This window comes from Parasteatoda tepidariorum, chromosome 9, assembly GCF_043381705.1.
Source record: "Parasteatoda tepidariorum isolate YZ-2023 chromosome 9, CAS_Ptep_4.0, whole genome shotgun sequence".
NCBI lineage: Eukaryota > Metazoa > Arthropoda > Arachnida > Araneae > Theridiidae > Parasteatoda > Parasteatoda tepidariorum.
The window spans coordinates 84,553,595-84,579,090 of NC_092212.1; the positions used below are offsets into that span (position 1 = coordinate 84,553,595).

General features: G+C 31.5%; 1 protein-coding gene across 1 annotated transcript in view; it reads left to right on the forward strand.

Annotated features, from left to right (window-relative positions):
• The window catches only part of LOC107448529 (uncharacterized), a 54,824-nt gene that overhangs the window by 26,729 nt on the left and 2,599 nt on the right, over positions 1-25,496 (forward strand). Inside the window, exons 4-6 of the mRNA XM_043048852.2 lie at positions 12,277-12,544; positions 17,076-17,456; positions 21,726-22,095. Of these exons, the coding sequence (XP_042904786.1) occupies positions 12,277-12,544; positions 17,076-17,456; positions 21,726-22,095 (1,019 nt within the window). The remainder of the gene's footprint in view (positions 1-12,276; positions 12,545-17,075; positions 17,457-21,725; positions 22,096-25,496) is intronic.

A 25,496-nucleotide genomic window follows, 5' to 3' on the forward strand; every position in this document is an offset into this window, starting at 1 on the left:
TCATGAAATTGTTTCCATATTATAGTTCTCGCGTATTAGGTACTTGCACTTCAAGAAGAGGAATACCTCCCATACCCACACATGTGACCTATGACTTCAACGCCAGCTAATCTTTATCAGCGAAATGGCGTAAAGTTGAGTTAAGCTACTCTACATAAGTTAGAATGTTCATTAACGATAAGTTAAATAAATACATTACCGTATCGCACATCGAATTAGTTGAAATATAATTCTTTCTCGTCTACCTCTTTTACTTAACTTATGTATTTCATTATAACCATGACATATTTTTGTTTTGTGTACTTGGCAACGCCACTGCATAATTGTCTTTGTGCTAAGTCTGTGTAAATATATAGTGAAAGAATTGAAATCTTTGAGAAAGAATCTTTGTAAAAGAATATAGTATGTGTCACTTAAGATAATTGATACTTGCGGGCTTGGCCTACTCGAAATAGAATGGAAAGAACAGTTAATAACGTGAACAGATGCCACATTTCAACAACCAATCAAGATCGAGATACCCACATTACGTCACTTGCAGGTATCCCGTTGAGTCATATTTGCATTAACAATAAATTAGCTGACTAGCAATGTTTACGTTTTTTTTCGGGTTTTATACAAATAGAAGGTAATTAATTAATTTAATTGAAAACTAGTTGTGATTTTAAAATATCCTAACACAACCATGCCTTTTAAAGTGACGGTGTTTTAAAAATTAAAAAAGTAATAACACAATTGCTTCTTTAACGACTGCCACTTTGTTTACCATAATACTATACCACTATTCGCCTAAATGTGAAACTTATGTTATTTCTTAAATGTAGACACTTTTTACGGACAAACATCATTGTTTTATTTTAAAAATTACCACTTTTTGTTTAGTGACCACTTTATTTAGTGGTCTCCGGGTATTATTTTGTTAAATGTAAACAGGGTTAGCAACTCTCTACGCCGTTTTGGAAGTGATGGTAATTTTATGTTTTAAAGTAAATTTTGTACACTACTACGTTAGCATTAAAAAAATAACATCATCATGTATCGTAGTATCATCGGTCTTGTGATGAAGCTTTTAAAACGTTGGCAAAATCACCAAAAATTCTGAAAGCTTTAGTTTTTTCAAACATTATTAACATTAATTAAATTTAATTAATTAATTTTAGCTTTATATTGTAATTATTTAATAAAAAGTGACTGAAATAAAAAAAAATTTGTTGACGTAAGTAGGAATAGACCTTAAATTATTTTTTTTTATGTTACTTGTTTATTATTAGTACAAATTTAAACTAAAGCCGGATAAAGTAAATGGAGGTGAAAAAAAGCAGTTTGTTGACAGAAATCGGACTGGTTTTTCAAGTGGACACACCAATAAGTGGGATGAGCGAAAAAAATAATTATCGAATCACGCAATTTTTTACAAACAACAAGTTTAAACGCAACACACAGATTTAAAGCCAAGGATAATGCTTTAGAATCGTTAGAATTTGTATACTTCGTTTGTAGTTAGTGTTATCTTTTCAATTTCTTGTTTTTTAATGCAGAAATAACAGCAGATCTGACAGTCGTAAGCTGATATTGTTTAAATCTTCTCAGGATTTTGCTTTTATTCGATAGATTTATTTTTATTATTTTTTAGGCTGCAGTTGATACATTTTAACTTTTTGTCCTTTATATACATCAATTCAAATAGTAAGTTTACATACATAGTAAGTAATACATACATAATACAGTACATAAATAGTAAGAATAAAAAGAAAATATGTTTGATGCGTATATTTAATTCTAGGCGTCAAAAATATTTTTTAGTATTATTAACGTTTGTAATTTTCAGTTATCGACTAGATTCTTGGTTACATTAGTTTTTTTTTAAATTTAAGCAAATAATTCCATAATCGATTTATATGTAATCGAACGTTAATCGTTTTAAATGATGAAGTTTAAAATTAAAGTTGTAGTTTCAAATGAAAGAAAAAAAATTAGGCTACAAAATAAATTTTCCTGTACTTTAAATGTGTTTCATAAGTCGAATGACTTTGCAATAAAAATTTAATAATTGAATAGATAATAATTACCAGAAGAATAGTCGAACAAAATTATGACGTCACAACCATGCTAGAGGCTTTTGAACTATCACATATTTTAATATTATCCGTATTATTAGTAACTGCTTTGGAATATCAGTTTTATTTTATATTTTCATTTTAAATTTTCATTTTAATTTTCATTTTAAATTTTGTTCCCATATAAATTTACTATTCGAATGCATTTTTATTTAACATTTTTATCTAATTTTATCTTAAAATTTTAAATTAACGGTATCAGTCCTTGTTAAATTGTTCAACCGTAAAGTGCTCGACTTCATGCGCAGGTCGTCGGGCTACCAAAGCAATGGGGCCATCCTCTCTGCAGAATATCAAAATTGCGATGGCATGTCTTCAGATCATCCTCAGGGATGTTTCCCAGACCGTCGCCAATAGCCCATTGTGCAGCTCTAGTGTGACGTAAATAAAGTACGTTTCTACCTTAAGAATTTTATTCAAGTTTTCATTAGGTTTATATACTAATTATATAAACTCTGATGAGACTCAGCTTACCTTCATATTTTCAATAACAATAAGAAAAATATATTTGCTCCAAACAAATTATGTTGGCAGGGGCTCTTCCGGAAAAAAAATGTATAAAAATGTAGAGCACATAAAATAATACCCAAAAAATATTTTTTTGTGAATAATAGCTATTAATTCTATAAACAAGCGAACCCGTGTCTAACTCTGAATACAAAATAAGGAGACAAACGGACAATAAGGAGATCAGCAAGGGAAGAGGATAGGGTTGGAAATTAGAATGTGACAGTCAGTCGCCAATTTTTTTTTAATTACCAAAACGGTTCAGCTAGGCGTAATTTTAAAATTATATTTTTAATTAAAATATTCATCCTTTTTTATCATAACAGGCCTGCCAATTACTATGCTTTTTGCACATATTTTATACAGAGCCGTAATGGACCAGGGGATAGAGCGTTCGCGTTCCATTGAGGTCAACCAGATTCGAATCCCATCGATGGCTTGTCGAATTCCTCATCCGGCTTGCACCGACCACAGTGCTGATGTGAAATATCCTCAGTGGTTGAAGGATCATGGGTTAGAGTCCTGTTTTCGTCAAGCTAACCGTTGGGAGGTTCTCGAGGTCTTACTCTCCATGTAACGCAAATGCGAGTTAGTTCCATCGAAAAGTCCTCCACGAAGATAAATTTATCCCATTACTTGATCCAGGAGTTCCCTTGTCTTCTGGATTTGGCTCAAAATAACAAAACTACGGAGTTGAAAATTAGCTGTCGTAAGCCCAAAATTTAGTCAGCTGTTCAACGATAGTTATGAAATAAAATAAAAATAAAAATTTATAGAGAGATAGACATTTAAAAACCAAAGCTTTCAGAATTTTTTATTATTTTGCCAAGATTTTAAAAGCTACGACATGGGAGAGCTGGAACAAAGTAGCGTTGCATATGAACTGTTAAATCGTTTTGTATGTAGTGGTGTGGAAAATAAGTTTAAATGAATAAAAAATAGTACATTAAAACAGAAACTTAGCTACCACTGGAATAAATGTATACCATAAATTTTTACGGAAATCGTAGATAGAAAAAACCTTTTCTAAATAAGAATATTCGGAAAAAGCATATTTAAACCCCTAAACTTATATTTGAAAAGATAATACATATACAACTCCTAAATCAGGGCCGCATGTCCAAAAAGTTAAATTTAAGGAGAAATTTTTTTTCTCCAAATTTAAGGACTCTGATTTTAAATAATTTACTCACTCCATAAGTAATCAAAAATATATTTACAGCATGTTACAAATGAATTTAATTAATTAAAATTGAAATATATGAAAATATGGACATGATACAAAATACATAAATACTCTCCAACTTGAAAAATAAACATATACTTGATGAAGATAATAGCTTGATAAATAAGTGGGGCAGAATTAAAATATGATTAACTATTCACTGTGTATTCAAAAATCAAATTAAGAACATGGAAACTTGAATAAATAATATTTATTATTTTTATTTTAGTTATATCATAGTGAATAGTTGCAAGTTTTTTGGAGGCAGTAATTATATTTTCATTCACAGCCTAAATTGTCCTTTGAGCAACTGTTACGTCCTTCCACTTTTTGAAAGGAAAAGTTTTAAGCTTTCATTATCCTTTCCTAGCAAACAATGGTCACTATCTTCTTATCCAAATGAACTATTTTCAGCTCAACTAACTTTGCCTTCATTTCATCATTTTTAACACTAAGCATACTAACGCTTTACAGTACAACATTAAGTCTGTTAAAGTCTGTTGGATTGTAAATTAGCGGTTTGGATACCCGCGGATACTGAGAACGCGTGACGTCATCCTCGTAACTTCTTGTCCGTCATATAGCAATTTGAATCGCAGGAGCAATGGTAGGCATTACAGCTGCAGAATGGGCTATTGGCGGCGGTCCATCCGAAGACATGCCATCACAATTTTAATCCTCTGCAGAGGTCATGGCGCCTCCGCTTTGGTAGCCCGACGACCTGCGCGCCACCTCGAGCACCTTACGGTATAACAGTTTAGAGAGGACCGATACCGCGCATCCTCGGTCCCTACGTAGGCTGATCAAAGTGATCACCGCAACCAGTAATGCTTGACTTAATGTTCTACTGCGAACATGGTACTTTAAAAAGTTATGTGGCAAAAATGAATGGAATTTCTTTGGTGGAATTTTATTGGAGTCAAATTTAAATTTTTAGGTGTGACCGCTTATTTCGAACCGTGGAAGGTGATCTAACTCACTATATGTATTTCACAGGGTGCGTAGTGTTTTTTAAAAAATGCTTATTTTCGTTTTTTAAAAGCCCTTAAAGGTGCTTTTTTTCATTGAGTGATTTTAAAAGGTGCTTAATTTTCCCTTTTTCAAAATGAGATTTTTCCCTTACCATGTTTATTTTCTCTTCGAATTATGCAAAAAGACACAGTTTGTTCTATTTAACGTTTTCACAATTAATTCAACCCCAATCTATTTCGGCGTATTGTCAGTCCGTAGCGTGTAAAAACGCTATTCGTTGTACATGATTCAAAATTTCATGGTCCCGCAGTGGACTGATCGTTAAGACACGGTTCCCAGCAGATCACCGAAGTCAAGCATCACTAGCTACGGTCAGTGTGCGAGTGGGTGACCACTTGGATCAGCCTGCGTAGGGACCGAGGGTGTGCGGTATGGGTCCTCGTTAAACTGTTCTACCGTAAAGTGCTCGACTTCGCGTGCAGGTCGTCGAGCTACCGAAGCGGGGGTGCCATACTATCTGCAGAGGATCTAAATTGTGATGGCATGTCTTCGGATCATCCTCAGGGATGTTTCCAGACCGTCGCCAATAGCCCATTGGGCAGCTCTAGTGCGACGTAAGTGAACAACAACAACAAAATTTCATGATTTTTGACAATTGTCAAAAATAATGCCAAATGTTTTTTTTTTTTTTTTTTTTTTTTTTTCCTTTTTTTTTGACATGACGTTAAAAACAAGCTAAAACCATCAATTGTCAAAAACTTTCCAACCCAGCCTAATTATGATTTTTTTAAGTGCTAAAAAATATTTTTTGAGTGCTTGAAAAGTGCTTAAAAGGTGCTTATTTTTTATTGAATAACTTGGCTACGCAGCCTGGTTTCAATATTTCGTGTATTATTAATCGTGTATCTATATATTTCCATATTTTGTGTTAAAATAACATGTTTAAAATATTAAATTAGAACTATTTTAGTATTTAAAATTTTTTTTCATCACAACAAAATTAAAAGATGGAAAAAAATTTTTCTATATTGATTATTGATTGCATAAAAGAAGAAAAAAAAGCTTTCCTGCAACTGAAAGCTGTGGACCAAAATGGTCGTGGAGGTTCCATAATTTCATGACAAACAGCATGACTTTGTTAATGGGGTCAGAATGACAGTCACCGAACGATCGCGACTTATTTACAACTCGATATTGAATAACTTCCAATCTATAATTAAGTTCATTTCAATCAATAATTTTCCTTTTAAATATAACAAAGAAATAATAATTAAGTTGAAGCATGATTTTTTAATTTGTTACGTTCGTATTGAGGTCTTTGGGGCATTATAATGATAAACAAAATTTTCAAATTACTTAGAAGGTAGTGAAATTTCCATGAAAACAATTAATTGTATTTGTTTATTGTATTTGCGAATAACTGGAAATTCCAGAAATTTGTGTGATACCTACCCGAATACAAAATTGAGTGAACAATTTGCTGTAAAAATAATTCTAGTCAAACTTTTTAAACCATAAATAAAATTATACAGTATACATTTTTCTGTCTCTTTAAATATTTTGCAAAATATCCAACTATAATAAAAAGATATTGGCAACACCGAATTTTCTTTCAATTTAAGTGTTTAGAAACGTATTTAGCTACAGTAAAAAGATATTGGCAACATTGAATTTTCTTTCATTTTAAATATTTTAAAAAAATTTATGTTTCTCTTAGGAAAAGAGATTGGCAACATTGAATGCTATTATTCGCATTCTGTTTAGGCATTGAACTCCTTGATTTGAACTGCAAATCGCCCACAATTCGACCTTGAGGTCTACAAAGTTCATGAACATCTTCAATAATATATTATTTAATTTCTTATAAAGAAACGTCCTATTTCATGGAAAACTTAAACGATGGGTTTTTGTTCTGAAATAGGACATCGAAAACATATTATTAGTTGATAATTCGGGTTAATTTATTCAGATTTAATAAGAAATGTAGGGCAAATTGAGCAATGAATTAGTTCTCTCGATTTCATTTACCCTTAGGTGCTTTTTTTCTCTTTCTTTTCTCTTTTTTTTTCATTTTATTTACAATGAGTTTCCATTTAAGGATTTCAACACGACTAAAAGGATATTAAAAATAAATGTGATTTGAATTTGTAAATTAATGAAATGAGAAAGTAATCAGTTTGTCTTTTGAGATTAAAAAAATAAATAAAACAAAAATAACTAAAAAAACTCTTTTTTTAAATAGGCATGTGCAATTTTCTATGGAATTTCTTGTTTTTTTAGTTTTTAAGAGTAATTTTGAATATTTTCGTTAAATAAAAATCTGCTTAGATAACAGATTTATTTTTAATTATTTGATAATTGTGTGATAAAATTTAAGAATAAGGATTTATCCGTTTTTTATTCTAAGTGATGTTACATTTTGGTTGTTTTGTTTCATAAACATTTTATATTTATAGAAATAATTTTCAAATAACAAACATCTTTAAAATCAAGCTTTTACAATGAGACTAACATTTACATAGAACTAGCATTCTAGTTTTGAAAATATATGTTCCTGTGAATGTATATGTTATACTTTCACCGATGAATGTTAACAATCACCTAGTCGCTTTGGTGAATGTCCGAAATATTTGCTTTATCTGATTTGATATTAATTTATTCGTTGATATTATAACATTTATTCGATATTTTAATATCTGCTAAGTATAGATTAAGAGAAACACCAGTTCTCCGAGTACCGGTTAAATGTATACTGGGCAGTGGCACTCAACCTTAAAAAAACATTGTAGGGCATACCGGGCAAATGTATACAAGACGACTATGTGATTGTCAACATTCACAGGTGGAAGTCAACAACCACCCATTTCTGTCATTTACAGTAACGTATTTAAAATCGTTTTTGAAATCAAGTTTTAACAATGCAACTAACATATATGTAAAACTAGCATTCTAATATTGAAAATATATATTAGAAATAATAAATAGTTATCAGTTAATAAGCAAATAACGTTAAAAATATCTGAAACCTGCCTCATTAAAAATTAGACTTCGAAAAATATTGGACAGAAGTTTACTGGAATATAACAATGTGTAGCTGCTGCACACTGTAGCAATATGTGCTGTAGCTAAAATTTTTACCTGCTACAGCCAAAACTTTCACATGTAGCAGAGAACCATCAATTTTACGTCAAAAATACGTATATTTCAATTTTAAATTTTCCTAAGCATTCGTCAAATTTATGTAAAAACTGAAACTTCGTATTATAGCAAAAAAATGGATAAACGTAAAATTCACGTAATATTATACGTAAACAAAAATTTTGCGGACATTTTATCAACCCCTTTATGCTAGATAAGAATGAGTACGTTATTTTTGCATATTATTTTAATGCTAAATTTTCTTCGTTAGTAATACGTCAAATGCACGTAGGCATTTTTACTAAATCTAAATAGTAAATTCACTTCGTCAATATTACGTAAAATATTCAAAAATATTCTGACCGAAATAAAATGGGAAATTTCATTTCGTCAATATTACGCACAATATACGGAAGCTTGTTACCAAAATTTAAACTGTGAAATATTCGTCAACATTTATACGTAAAATGTACAAAAACTTTCGTACCGAAATTAATCTCATCGAAGGGTAGTTGGTAAAATACAATGTGCTAACATTGCGTAAAATGTGCCGAAGCTTTTTTACTAGGTATATCAATGGTAATATCATTCCCTCAATATTACATAAAATTTGTGTGTAAAGAGTATTGATTTTACCAATTTACCAAAAATGTATGTTTAATTTACTTATCATGCTACATGGGAGTTAGCTCATAACTATTCGAAACAGAATTTTAAAAAGAAATTTGCATTAATTTCAATAGTTTTAAAAAAATATTTAACTTATTATAATATANCTTATATTAATATATATATATTATAATATTATATATATTAATTCCCTAGTAGTTGTAAAATAAAGACAAATACTTAATTCATTTTTCACCATCACCCTAAAATATAATAAGATGTTTATCAGGTCTTCTTTATGCATCTTCAAGCTATTTAAATGTGATAGTATTTAAAATAAGAGTGAATAAAATTTATTTAAACTGGAATGAAGCATCAATGGAAAACTTATGCTACCAAATTAAATATTAAAATAAAATCTACCGCAAAATCCGAAAGAGTTGTCAGGTATGAAGACTATTATATAAAGAGCTTAGTGGATGAACTAGGTAAGTGACATTTTCTGAGTGGCTAAAATTAGGGTAAGAAGGAAATAAGGGGTATCCGAACTATTTTCTTATAGATTTATAAGACGGGGGGCTTATAATTCTTTGCCTTGTTTTCTATACCATCACTTAATTATAAATAAAAGTCATCCAAGCGTACTCAAAACTAACTGCGCACTCCGTTTATCCGATCTTTCTCATGAAATGTGTATAAAATCCCTTTCCGAAAAAATTTAGAATGCATTTCGATTTGTTCATAAAATAGAATTTAAAAGTGTTTAATGGATACAATCATCACAAAACAAGTTCATGTCCAAAGTTTTCTCACGAGTGGCCTTTATGCAATTAACACCCGCATATGGATTTCTTGAAAAGAGATTTCTATTATTAGAGAACGCAAATGTGATATCTCTAAAAAAAGTTGTTCAACATCCTGTAACAATACAACTACTTGACCATGAAATAGAATTAATTCCCATACAAATATACAATTTATTAGCACCTTCAAGGTTCTGATGAAAACAAATTAACAACAAACTTGTGATTTGCTTTACCTATTCATGTTGAAAAAAATTTCAAGGACTACTTTATATAACTTAGTGTTACTGGCGATCAAATGAATGCATTTTTATTATTCGGTTAAGGGATTTTTTTGCTCTGTGAGTTATTTGCTTTTAATAAAATACACTACATTTATACAATACAAACCAAATAATCATTCAACAATTGTAATACACACGCATGATAGTGCGTAACATACGTTGGAGTCAGAAGGTATGAAACAGCGGTTGCAGAATGAACAACAAAAAATCAGTAAATAGGGACCCCTCTTACAGATATACAGGTCTTGCAGCCTGATTTCATACTTGAAATAAGGCAGTTTATCTCGTGGTAATTGGCCTGAATTGTCCTGTGGTAATTTAATACTTTCCGACTCCAAAGAGTATTACGCGTGATCATGAATGTGTATTCTAATTGTTGAATGATTATTTGCTTTGTATCGTATCAATGTATGTACAGATAAAATTTCCTTAAAATCGGTCCTGTAGTTCTCGAGATAATCGGCCAAGTCTGCAAATTCTCTTCATTTTTTATACCAGTGTAGAATTAATAAAAGATTCGTATAGTTTTTACTTTTCTTTGTTAACCTGACCAATAATCGCACAATGTAATCTTTAATTGCACACAAAATTAATTTCACCTTAATTTTTTCATCTTAATATCTTCCAATATTGTAGGTAGATGGAACTTTGGATTAGTATTTATGTATGAATGAATGGGGTACCTCTAAGTGACGTAGAGTGGGTACCTCGAGCCTAATTGGTTGTTAAAACGTGGCTTTGTTTACGTTAGCAATCGTTCTTTCCAATCTGTTTCGAGTTAACTTACCCCGTCAAGTATCAAATGCTTTTTAGTGATACATTCTATAATCCTTTACAAAGATTCTTGCACAATGATTTCAATTCTTTCAACACATATTTCTTACTTAACACAAAGACAGGCACGAAGCTATGTAGACAATTAACAATTATACTAATTATGCATCGAAGTTGCCAGGTACACGAAATGAAAATATATCACTGTTACAATAAAATACTTTAGCAAATAATAAATTTAAAAAAGAACTATTATTCAACAAAGTCAATGTGCAATACAACGCTGCATTTTTAATTATATATTAAGTTCGCATTAATTCATATCGTTCGTATAATTAAGTTCGCATTAATTAGCATTCTAACCTAAGTAGAACATAAACAAACTAATTATGCATCGAAGTTGCCAGGTACACAAAACAAAATTATATCACGTATTACAATAAAATACATAAACCAATAATAAATTTAAAAAAGAATTATTTTCAACAAATTCAATGTGCGATACGGCCCTGTATTTCATTGACTTCACAGTAATTAATATTCTAACTTGTGTGGAAAAATCTCAACTTTGACACGCCATTTTGTTTATCGACGATCAGCTGGCGCTGACGTCATAGGTCACATGTGTGGGTTTGTTTAACCTTCTTCTTCTCGAAGTGCAAGCACACAGTCGACTAACTATTAATGAAGTGAAGTTTTCAGATTTGAAGTTGTAGGGTAGACATAAGTATGATTTGTTTTATTTTATTTTAATTTTTAAAGTTTTCAACTCAGTGAGTGGCAATGCAATAAAAGAATTAAGATTATTAAAAAAAACTTATTTTGTTGTGATAAAATTTGAATTCCATTTATTGATAATAAGCAAGCTTATTCTATTAAATTGTCATTTGCTATCATAAGAAGTTATCTATCTATTACTCTGCATACGCCTTCACAAAAGAGCCCGACAATCTGGTGACCCGGACGTGATTTGAACACGCAACCTTCTGATCTGGAGCCCGACAAAGTGATAAATAATCGGAAAAACACGATTATGAAACTAGGTGATAGTTTTATAAATATCAGGGTTGCGTAGGTGACTCCATATGGAAAAAGTGGGGATTAATATTTTATTAAAAGATACATTTTTCAGCATTTTTTTTCCTCAGTTTACTATTAAAAGAGAATGCAAACAACGTTTTTTTTTCTATAAATATGAATAATTGGAAATGTAAATCATAGTTACTATAAAATAATAAAAGGGATAATAAATGAACAAAAAAGAATTGAGTTTCTACCACTTTTTACATTTATAGTAGCTTGTGGTATCCCTGACATATGTGTGAAAGTAAGATACGTTTGCTTTAAATCCAAACCCTGCATTCATATTACAGCGGAAGACATTTTTCGTCGTAAATTCTTCTTTATTACTAATTTTAAATTTAAAAGAATAAAAAAGTAAGTTTAGGCAATTCTAGAGTTTGTCATGAAGTTTCAATTCCTGGAAAAAAATACTTCAAAATATTAAAATGCAAACAAATTATTAAAAGAAAACTTCTCCGTTGCGTAATCCTAAGTTATAGTCTCATAATTTATTTTCATTTGTATATTTTAAAATTTTCCTTTCAGTATTTGAAACTTCATAGATTACTCTAGATTTGCCTGAACTCACTTTTTCTGCATTTTAAATTTCAAATTAGTTATGAAGGAGAAAGAGAATTTGCAAGAAAAAAGTTCTTCAGCTGTATGGCGTCCTCTAAAAACATAAAAATTTTAACTTCCAAATTATGTAGCTATTCCAATTTATTCATTTTGTATACTGAACCTTTTAAAAAACTTAACAAGGTTATTTTTCTTTTGTATGACAGGAATCCAATTCGTATGCGAGTGTCATCAATAAAACATCCTCCCCAAGTATCGGCAAAAGGCGATATGTTATGGGAGCTCGCGTGCCCCAGCGAGCTCCAAGAACTCGCAAAAGGTTCACCAATCACAAAGAAGCTCGAGCTCTGATTGGGAAATGTGGTACACCAGGAAGACCACTTCCGGAAGATGAAGCTGTTTGGCGTGAAACTGTTCTACAAAGAAGAGAATTGGCAGAGGAAAGCGGAAGGGTGAACTCTAACTATGAAAACGGTGAGTATAACATTTCAAGACAGTTATAAACTAGTTATAACTATCCGGCTGTAACTAGTTATAACTATCCGGCTGTAACTAGTTATAACTAGCCCAGACAGTTATAACTAAGAAGTTCACTAAATGTATAAACTTAAATATCGTAGCAATTTTGTGATTTAGATTAGGAATTGTTCATCGTCTTACCCAAGTCAAAATTTTTGATGGTTTTCCATTGATGGGCCAACATAATCTTGATGATAACCATCAATAATTCCATCATGAACCATTTTATTTTTGACAGTAACCAACGTAAGTAACCATCACCCCAAAGTAGGTATTCGGGCTGATTTACATAAGAATAGCAACTTGTTTTGATGGTTTGTTCATGTTGAACTATCAGAAATTTCCATCATAGTTTCTTAGAAATCAAATGTTGGAACGATCATGAACCATCATCACCCCACTGTAGGAATTCGGACTGTTTTCTGAGGGTTCAATGTAAAATAAATAAAATTATTTTGATGGTATATTCCTGCTGAACCAACAATAATTATTATTAAACCATCATAGAAATGCATTGTACCGTTATAGATCATTATGAATTTCCCTTATAGTTATACCAGAAATCAAATGTTGGAACGATCATGAGCAACCATCATCTCAATGTAGGAATTCGGACTGATTTATGATGGTCCAACATTTTTTTGATGGTATATTCCTGAGAACTAGCAAAAAATCCCATTAAACCATCATCGTAATGTATAGTTGGAACCATCATGTACATCAAAGATCATCATGTATTGTTGGTCCATGAGAATCAAACTTCTCTTGATGATGAACCATCATAGTATTAAAGTAGAATTTTCCATCATGGAATGATGAAAGTTTGTTGGCAAATGCAAAACCATGAACGCATAGTAGAAAATGTTAGATGATGATGACCATCAAATAATGCTGGACCATCAAGAATCGCACTAAAACCAACATAAACCGCCAAAATGTTTCGATAGGACCAGCAAGAATTTTGACTTGGAGTTGCTGTTTTATATGTACGTAATAGAAGAACTAGAGCAGTTTCCATGCAAATAAAAAGCTCCGATCGGCGAGGGCTGGATATTGTTTTAAAATATATGAAACATGCAAAACGCGAATGGATGGTGTTTTTAATATAAATTTAAACAGCAATCTCGAGCTCTTGTCCTGCTCTACTTTCGGTTATTCTACGAGGCTATATTTTCAAACAGATAATTTTGTTTTCAGTAAAAGAAATAAATTACATAATTTCTGAGCTCATATCTGCTGTATTTTATAAGATATCTATTTATAAGATAAGTATTTTATAACTGTGCTGTATTTTATAAGATATTAATGATAATTAAGTATTTCTGCTGAGTTTGAAGTGAAAATTTGCTTTAATTATTTATTGATGTATTTTTAAAAAAAGGTAACATGATTGCTGTTGTTGTTGACATATGCCTGTTTTTGACAGAGGGGGTGCGATTGTTCTTGTTTTTGCAGTGGAGTCATCTATGGCCAAAAATTCGACTTCTACCACACCATACGTCGCACCCGTTTATATGGCGGACCCATTCATTCATCCACAGATCGTAATTTTGACCTGAATCAGAGAACGATCGATCTCCAATCCAGTACCCTCAGAGGTATTGATTTGTTATGGGAACATGGAGGAATTTTTGCGACTCGACAAATTTAACGTGCATCGGTCATTTTACTACACGGGGAGTTTTCGGCCGGTGGGGTTCGAACCCACGAACTCTCGGACATGGGCTCAGCTCCCTACCGACCAGGCTATCCCGGCCCAACATGATTGCTAGATTTAGAAAGTACTCGCTTTTTTGGCAGTCTCGATTTGGCCTCTTTTTACTTGTTTATTATGATTTGATTTTGTTTCAAGTAGTGCACCGTCACATCCTGGTGTTAGCATATTGTTCGAGCAGCGAGATTAATTCATTTAACAAATTATCATTTAGGTTTAAATTTCGAAGTTGGCATATTGTTGACAAGGTAAGAAGTGTTTTAAAACCATTCTTTTCTTCAAATGACAATTCTTACGTTTTGAAATGACGATTCTTAGAAAGATTCTTCTTCTAAACAAAAATAATAAATCAGGTAACCAATACACATATACAAGAAATACTACTCAGGAAGAAAACATTTTACAGTCAAGCCCCGCTATAGTGAACACGGTTTATAGTGAACTCCCGGATATAGTGAACAAAATGTCTGGTCCCATGCCTTGCTATGCACGTATAATGTTATTTTTTGTGGATATAGTGAACCAAAAAAGTGAGGAAGTTGGATATAAGGAACTTTTTTCTGTGTTCGCAAACAAGTGTCTCAAACTTAACTATGGCGAGCAGTNGAAGCATTACTGAAGTGGTTCACCATTCGAAGGAGCCGCAATCTTCCAGTATCTGGACAAATGTCGATGAATTTGCTAAGCGATTTTATGAGATTACTTTTATGTGCTCGAATGGCTAGTTAGACAGGTTTAAAAAGCGGAATAACAGAAATTCAGGAAAAATTATCTGAGAGTCGGGAAGTGTTTCCATATCTGTTGTTGAAGATTGCTCATCAGCTAAAGATTACAAAAAATTTTTTTTGTACGCAAGACGAAGAGTAATGAAAAATAACACATTTTTTGCGACTACATAATATTTTTCAGCCATTTATTTGTATAATGTGTAATAAAAGGGAGGAGTTTGGTTAAATTGCCTGAGTAACGGATATAGTGAACTCCCGGTTATAGTGAACCAAAATTTCGGTCCCTTAAAGGCTCACTATAGCGGGGTTTGACTGTATTTCATATATTTGAAGTTTAAATGGTATAATTATTTTATTATATTAAAAAAACACATTAAGAAAGTATGTTTTTCTTCCTCTAAAAATGTTTTCCCCTTGCCTTCTACGTGTAACTTTGGGTTAATAGAAATGATTTTTTTTTAATTCAACGTGTAACTCTGATTTATCAAAACAAACTTTAATTTATTTTCACAGAAAATCCTGATTAATCAAAATAATTTTCCTTGAAATTCTTCAAGTAACCTCTCTCTCTCTCTTGTGGTTAATTAAAACAATATTGTTATTTCAACTGCAAAAATACCCCCAGAATAACGAAACAACTTTCATTATACTTCGGCAGCTAACTCCAATTAATCTAAACAATTTCTGTGGTTATTCCACAAGTGACTCTGATTTTTCAAATCAGTTGTCATTGTACTGACACATTAACCCTGATTTGTTAAATTATATATTATTTCATTTCCACTGATAGCCCTGATTTATCAAAGTAACTTTTCTGTAATTCCTCAAATAAACCTGATAAATAAAAAAAAAGTGTTGTAATTATGTTCCTGTGAATGACCGAAATTGGTTGTTGATTTCCACCGGTGAATGTTGACAACCGCATAGTCGCTTNAAATGTACTTTTAAATCGTTACTTTTTTTGCTTAGTACTTGTACTTTTACTTGTACTTATTACTCGTTACTTTTTAAAATAAGAACTTTTTACTTTTTACTCGTTACTTTTTTAAAAAATAATTGTACTTTTACTCGTTACTTTTTAAAAGTAACGTTGCCATATATGCTGTCCAGTAAGCCCTACATAAATGTTTTTTTAAGGTTCAGTGCCACTGCCCGGTATGTATTTAACCATTACTACTCCGAACACTGATGTTTCTCCTAATCTATCCTCGACAGATATTAAAATATCGAATAAATATAATAATATCAACGGATTAAATACAGTCAAGCGCCGCTATAGTGATTCTTCAAGGGACCGAAATTTCGGTTCACTATAACCGGGAGTTCCATATATCCATACTGCAAACAATTTTAACTCAGTTTTCCGAACTGCTTCCTTTTATTACGCATTATTCATATAAATAACCCATAAAAGGAAATACAAAAATAATTAAAAAACAATATTTAGTAGCAAAAAATGTGTTAACTTTTATTTTTTATTACTCTTCGTCCTGCGTACAAAAAATTCAGGCATGGTTTTTATTTAGGGATGGGAAACAGAGATAGAAGAAACAAACAAGAAAAAATACTTAAGTCTACATTCCACTCAAGAGATGGTTTTAAAAATCGGTATATATATTTTATGTAGAAATTACTAAATTACAAAAAAAAAAAAAAAAATTAAAAACATTATTTGAAAACAGAAAAAAATTCATAATATCCAATTTCCTCTCTTCTTTAGGTTTACTAGATCCACAAAAAATAATATTATATGTGTATAGCAATGCACGGGAGCGAACATTTCGTTCACTATATCCGGGAGTTTACTATAAGCCATGCTCACTATAGCGAGGTTTGACTGTAATATCAAATCGAAAATAACAAATATTTCGGGCATTCACCAGAGCGACTAGGTGATTGCTGACATTCACCGGTAAAAGTCGACATTCTCTCGATTTCGGTCATTCACCGTAACAATTACGCGAGTACCTCTGAATAACGGAAAATAACTTTTGTTTTAACACCTACATTAATCCCCTGATTAATCAAAACAATTCTTCCACAGGAAACCTTCTAAACAATTCTCCATCACCCGAAACTCGTTATAAAAGCATATCCACTATGACAGCCGAACCAACAGAAGAGTTGGCAGAAACCATTGACCTGAGCAGCGAGGAGACGACCTCTTCGTCCGTGGGTTGGAGACCCGTCTTACCTGTGGAGGACTCACCACTCATCAAGTACACGTATTTCGGTTATGAGACCTACGTCAAACCGACATCTGGATCTGATGAGACGAACAAATGCGTTATTCTTAAACCATCGCATGTAGAGAGTCGGAACAGTGTTAGACCTGCTGTTCTGATTGGATGCGAGTCCAATAAAAGAATGGTAGAACAGCGGAGGGCAAAGTCGAGGAAAAGTATTGAAGAAAGTTCCAAAGCAGGTATGGTTTTTGCTGCTGTATTCTGTACTGTTTTGTATGGTTTTATGGTTCTGTTCTGTATTCTGTATGGTTTTACGGCTCTACGCGATTCGAACTTGGTTCGAATTTATAATTTTTTTTTTTTTTCAACTTTTTGAACCTCGATCACGATATGAACTAGTGATCTGAAGTAGCGCGTTACAAGGAGCGAAACTACTGAAGTAGCTACTTTTTTCCGTAGTTTGTAGCGTAGTGGCTACTTTTTAAAAGAAGTACTAAAGTGAGTGGAGCGATACAAAGAAAAAAAAAACAGTTGTTTGTAGCGATTCTTGGCAACTATTTTTAACGTTAGTTAAATAAAACTCAAAAAACTTTTCGAATCTGATTGGTGCAATTCGTGAATTGATTGGCCTTCGTGGGCCTGTCTACGTATGCAATGAGAATGCCTCTGTGGTCGGGATCTACGTCTAAATCTACGTGTTAATGAGATCTACGTTTGATGCTCGGAAAAGTCGGAGCGAAGTCGAGCGAATTGTTCCTGGAAAATCGAATTTTAAATATTTGACTTTTTTTGATTCCGAATTCGATTTCACGGGAACTATAAAGTACGTTTTTTGTCTGATTTCGTAACTTAATTTATCGCCTGCATTAATTAATTAGCCTATTTGAGGTCACCCCCCTCAAATCATTACGATTTAGAAATAGAACGTGAAGATCTGATCATAAGATCAAAAGTTATTCAGGGTGATCCGTTTTTTGTTTTTCGCACTGCACTTTTTTCTTGAAGGAGTTAAAAAAAAGCATTGATCATTTAAATCACAAATATTTGATAATTTCCTAGCATTTCTTAAATTAAATATTCAGTCACGAGAAAAACCATAGAATTTGAAGGTTAAAAGAACAAATTCGTAAAAAGTGCTATAGAATAAAAAACTATTTCATGCAAACATGAATTAAAACTTCTTAATAACTCCTCATATTTAACTAAGCCAATTTCGTTATTCAAACTCATTTTGAATATTGGTGAAAATTAAGTTCTCCAGTTAAGTTTGTCTTCTAAAAGTAGTGACTACATTTCGAAAGTGGTTAGTAGTCTTTACTTTTAAAAAAAAAGCAGTTGCAGTTAACTACATTTGTAATAAAGTAGTTGAAGTTATAGTTAACTACAAAGAAAATGTAGTTTTTCCGATCACTGGTTTAGATTCATATTTCCTTTTCTTAACTTTTTAAACCTCGATCACAATATGAACGGCAGTCTTGTTATCTCGTAAATTTCGAACCACAGACTTTCGTGGTTCAACACACCTGTTCTTTGTTTGAATATCAGAATTAATGCTTGCAAATGATTTAATATTTTTGAAAAGTTATAATTTGAAGAAAAATGGGAAATATTTTTCATCGAAATAGTTAATTTATGAATAATATTTCCTTTTCTTTTTTTTAATATTAAATATTATTATAAATCACATTATTATTATTCAAACATTAGTAAATAAATATTCACCTAAAATTAAGTTAAAAAAATTCTATTTAAAATTAAATCATATTTTGATGTCCCATTTTTCTTTTTCTTAACTGTATACAATGCTGTTTTTTTCCATCCGGTTTAGAATTATTCTTGCGAATAAATCCACTTTTTTTATTTGCATTTATGATACTGATTTTATTGTGTAAAATTTGTTTAAATTTTTGTTTGATATTTAAACTGATATTTTTACTATGTAATAACCCAAAATCTTCTAATGTTTAATAAACGACTTTTTTAATCAATGTTAATAATTTCTCGAAAAATTATCAAAATTAAAATGTTATAACTAATTAAAATTCAACTTTTTATTAATTATAAATTTTGAACTATTTTGTATAATATATATTTACCTTACGCAAATCCAGTTTCGGGAAAATCCAAAGAAACAAACAAATCAAACGCGGTTCTGTCGGAACCTTAAAAAATATATATAACTACCCTCCTATTTACGCTTTGGTTTTATGTTTTGTAATCTATCGAATTAGCTAAGAAAATATTTTTAAATCATTTTTGCCGGGTGTCACGGACGTCTGATTTTGCTCCTTGCTTTGTATGTTACTTTTTGTGTTTTGTTTTGTATTTTTATTAAATTGTTATCTTATTTTGTATTTTCTTGTATATTTGTGTTTTCTGCTTGATATATTTCATTTTCGTATCGATTTCTTTTCATTTTTCTGGTGTCCCTCATATTGATATGTTTTGCTTAGGATATATTAATACAATATCCGAAAGCACTTTAGTTTGTGGATATAATTATGTGGGCTATCATTTCATTATTTTGTTTTTTAATTTTTATTATTAATTTTTATTATTTAATTTTTATTATTATATTTTAATCTTGCTTTTTTTTAATTATTTTTTTCTTTAAAAATGCTATTTCTTTTTTAAAAAAAAACAATGACGATTAAAAAATAAAGTAGTACTCCCTTTCTGCATGGGTGACTAACCAATTACTAAGAGACATTAATTTAAGTGTGTATAAACAGTGTGTATTTAAGAATGAGTATAAAGGCCTGATTTTAAAATATAGTTAACTAAAAAGCAGTGTTGCCAGGTTAGTTAAAACTAAAATTTTCTCTTAAATCCAAACATAGCTGCTTCGTTTTCAGTTACATTTTTACTTTCAACTCTAAAAGTAAATCGTTGATAGCATCATCTTGAGTGTACTCTGACTGCAACATGAGGTTGTATCATCAAAAAGAGCTCTCTGAATAAGAGCCTCAAATATTTTGAATACATTTGAATCTACTTATTTGTTTTGTTAATTTTTTTGTTTTGATATTTTTTTGTGTTCCCTTATTTGACCTTATCAGCATTTGGTGCAAATGTTTGCCCGGTCGCTGGGAGAGGTTTTGATGATCTCCCCTAAAGGTTTTCTGCAATACAAAGTCTATAGAAAAAATTCCCTCCCTCCCTCCCCAAAAGTGGTCGTAAATAGAAGTGGTCTTCCCTGGAGGTTTCACTGTTTACATTTCTCTCTTTTGAAAAAAGGATTATTAAACTTTCTCGATAACTACAAAGATTTAAAAACTTATTTCAAATATCGAAGTCTGATGCACGGGCAAAATTATGAAAACGCTTCTATGTTAATTCCTTTTAAACAAATGCTAAAATAGTTGGATAGGACACTTTTCTTTTTGCAGCAAATGCTTAGAAAGTTTTTACATGGCAAAACTGCAGGCACAAATTGAAAGATCGTGCTCAAAGTTTTAAAAAATTATGTTATTTTTTATTCATGCATAATTTAATCGACCAAAATGAGAAGAGGAAGTTATTAACTACATTTAATATTGAAGATTAAGAAACCATTCTCCGGGATTGCAATATTTTTATTAGAATGTTTTTCGAATTAAAGTGGCATTGGAAAAGGAAAGAAGTTTTTCATTTTTGTCGATCCGAATTTTGCACGGGTAAAAATGACATCATTTCTGAAAACTTCAAGTTGTGTCAAAAGTTTTGCCTCTGAAATCTAAAACTTCTAAACAATAGTTTTTTTTTTCTTCACAAACCTTGCTAATTTCAAGAATGCCATTGGCGACTAAAAATGTAAGAAGTAGCAGAAACTCCCTTAACCTGTATATATATATTTCTTAATTCAATCGTAACTACCACCGTGACATTCATTGCAAATTATTCATATTTAAATCGAAAACTTTCTTTGTGTTCAATGTCAATAGTAAACTAGAAAATAAATATTCTTGGAATAGTTGCTAATTGAAATCTCGTTTATTAGGTTTTTGCTTTTTACTAATCACCACATTTTACATTTTTAGCCCGCTTTTGGCATTCCTGTAATCACTTAAGAGATAAAATCTCCATAAGAGAAATATTTCGCCACAATGTATTCAATTGGTATTCTTATGATGATTATTAAGTGTTATGTTTATTATGCATGTCTCGGTGATTATACATGTTATTATGAAGATTTCGTGTTATATTGATATAGGGTGTTAATAATATTTCTCAACGTTAATAATAATAATTTCTGAAATCCAACAGATGGCGCTCTGCGCAGTAACGTAAAAGGATTAATAGTATCCAGTTTCCTCTATGGCAAAAACAAGGAATGATGTTCATGGTACAGTGCCATAGAGGAAACTGGATACAATTAATCCTTTTACGTTACTGCGCAGAGCGCCATCTGTTGGATTTCAGAAATTATTAATATAGAGAAATATTATTAACATCAGGAATATGTATTATGACATTTTAATTTTGCTATTTTTTCCTTCTTTTAATATTAACTATGTATAACTATGCAGAGACTATCAAGGGAAATGGTACAGGAAGAGTAGTGATTAACGTACCCTACGTCAATTTACGCCCAGACAGCCGTAATTCGTCCTCATCATCTCGAATCGTTCCACACGGTGTCAGATCTTTCAACAAGAACGGACATGTCCGCAACTGGTCATCGCTTAGCCAAACGTCAGCCTCCTCATCTTCGTCTTACAGAGGAATGACCACAATGCCTCCATCACACAGGGCATCCCAGAAGAGTCACCATCCTCAGAAAGTCATCAGGTGGTCGTCAGATGACAGACTACCAAGGCGGCAAAATGGTGGATTCTTCTTGAGCCTGAAAAGACTTAGTATTCAATCACTTACTAAAGCCAAACACAAAACCGGAAAGTAAGAAATCCATCTGCTTCAATGATTCAATATTGCTGACTCTAAACTCCCCCTTAGTGTCGCACTATATCATATAAACTATATCACACTATATCAGTGTCACACTATAGACACTATATCATATATCGCTAGCAATTCAGAAAAAAAACACATGTTATAATCTCACATTTTATTTTTACACATTACCTATAGTTTGTCTAAAGTAAAAACTCCCCTANACGGACATGTCCGCAACTGGTCATCGCTTAGCCAAACGTCAGCGTCATCATCTTCGTCTTACAGAGGAATGACCACAATGCCTCCTTCACACAGGGCATCCCAGAAGAGTCACCATCCTCAGAAAGTCATCAGGTGGTCGTCAGATGACAGACTACCAAGGCGGCAAAATGGTGGATTCTTCTTGAGCCTGAAAAGACTTAGTATTCAATCACTTACTAAAGCCAAACACAAAACCGGAAAGTAAGTAATCCATATACTTCAGTGATTCTATATTTTTGACCCTAAACTCCAACTTAGTGTTACACTATATCGTATAAATATATGCTAGCAGATCAGAAACAAAACACGTGTTATAATTTCACATTTTATTTTTACACATTACCTATAGTTTGTCTAAAGTAAGAACACCCTAGCCATTCTTCTGGACCCGTAACGGTGGTATGGTAACGAGGCATAACTATTTCAAGTAGGTTTCGGTTTGGGTCGTTGAGAGAAAGGGGATCTTTTTCTTCGGTCTATTGTATTAGCCCTAGAGTGAAGAGAAGCTACCCTCCCTGAAATGCGCTAGTCTTGTTTCCATAGCAGCAGAAGGCCTCAGACTTTGTGGTGGGGGGTGTTCTTACCGTAGACAAACGATACTTTTTTGAATGACATCTTTGACCTTAACAATAACAATAATTGGATGTGTTCATATTTTGATTAAAAAAATATTAAACAAATAATATATAGATATTTAAAGAGTAGATTTTAAATAATTTTGATTTATTCAAAATGTGTCATGTCATACTTTTGTTACTCCCTTCATTCTTCCTCTTGTCTCAAAGTGTCACAATTTCACTAAACCTCTTCTTCATCATCAAAAGTGGAATCATTTATAGACGTTTGTGAATCACATTAGGATTAAATTACAAGATAAAATAAAAATGTAAAGACTACATTTTTCAGACTGACTAATAGAAGATAATTTTATTTTGAACAGGGTGCATATCACTTTCGAAAGACGTGGGGTGAATTTTCGGTAGTGATAAAAGATTTATTATTTTTATTTAAATTTATTATTTTTAGTCATCTTGACTACTGATTTGTCTATGCCACAAAGATGCTCAAAATTTAATTGGAGTTTAAATGAAGATCATTATTGCGTGCAATTTTTAAGAAATAATTGATTTTATATTGTCATCGGTCACACATAGGTTCACTAATCGGTCAGTTGCTGTTTGATCAGTCTAGATCACCAAAGTTTTGACTGATCTTTGGTGATGAATTCTGCTTTGAGTGGTCAGAAAATACTTGACATCCTGCTCAGTTTACATTGGCATCCTGTTCAGAGCTCCGGTTAAAATATGTAGCATGATACTTAAATTATCCCTCCCATGTAGCATGATACCTAAATTAAGCGTAAATTTTTGGAAAATTGGTAAAATCAATCCGCTTTATATATAAATTTTACGTAATATTGACGGAATGATATTGCCATTGCGATATTTGGTAAAAAAAAAAACTTCGGTACATTTTACGTAATATGAATGGAATGGATTTTACCAGTAACCCTTTGGTAAGATTGCTTTCGTATATTTTACGAATGATTAACGAAAGAATGCTTGCTATTTAGAACTAGTAAAAATGTTTTTTGGATCACTACTTTTTTGTATAATTTGACGTTTCAATGTGATTTTTAAGTATGATTGACGTAAATAGTATGTAAAACTAACGTATTCATTCTCACTTAGTAAAAAGTGGTAGGTAAAATAGTCGTAACAGAAACGAATTTACTTACCCAAAATTTTACAAAAAATGTTCCATTTTTTTATAACTATTTTTTGCTAATAATTCGACATTTCAACTTTTTTAATGATAATAAATTTTGACGTAAATAAATGTAAAAATAACGTACTCATTCTTACCTAGTAAAAAGTGGTTGGTAAAATATTCGCAAAAAAAGCGAATTTATTTACGTCTAATTTTACGTTTTTTGGATAACCATTTTTTGCTATAATTCGACTTTTCAGTTTTACGTAAATTTTACGAATGCTTAATAAAATTTAACGAAGAAATATAAGTAATTTTGACGCAAAATTGTGGGTTAACAGCTTGATACATTTCTTTTATTTTATGACTACATCTTGGTTGATTAATGAAATCTACTTTTTTCTCTATAATTTTTTAAGTTTTTATCGGTTGTGGTCGCTTTAAATTTCTTTCATCTGCTAAATCTAAGTCAAACACTTATTCAAAACTGAAAACTTTCACGCAGCTTTTCTAGTAAATTGAGTACTTTTTATTCATTTTTGCATTCATAAGTCTAATATAAAATTATTTTGACCATCACTACATTTAAATAAATTAAGCATACCTAAAAGTATATCATATTGCTAACACATATCAAATCAAGTCAACAATGTGTGTTTAAGCTTTTGGAAAATACTAATTATACTTTGAGGAAATAAAAATTTAAATCTTTTTTCTTCATTTATTATCTTTATAATTATTAAATCATAACTACCACTATGACTTTTATTTCAAATCATTCATAATTAAAAGGAAAACATTCCTTGTCCATCAAACAGAGAACCACCTTCTAAGTGTATATAAATTTTTTCTAGGGGTAGTTTTTTTTTTGGTTCTGTAAATTTGATTTAAAGTTACATTCCATAGCACTGTATGTAAATGATTCAAAAGTTTATTTGGAATGCCACTTTGTTCCAGCTCTCACTCATGGTTGAGACTTAGGAAATGATAGCAAAATAACCAAAAATTCCGAAAGTTTAAGTTTTTAATTTTCTGATACTCCTGTGAAATATTTTACGAAAAGTGTTCCAGTTGACAGCTTTGAATGCAGGGGTACATGTATTTATTTATGAGATCCTTACTATGAAAATATTTCAATAAATTTTTTAAACTTAAATTTTTTCATTATCACTGACGTGAAATATCCTCAGTGGTAGACGGATGATGTGTTAGAGTCCCTTTGCCGACAGGCTAACCGTGTGAGGTTCTCGCGGTCTTCCTCTTCATGCAACGCAAATGCGGATTAGTTACTTCAAGAAGTCCTCCAATTAGGCAAATTTTTCCTACTACGTGAACCAAGAGTTCCCTTGTCTTCTGGATTGGGTTCAAAATTTCGAGGCTACGTAGTTGAACATTATTAGTCGTAAACCCAAAAATTGGGTTGGCTGTTCAAC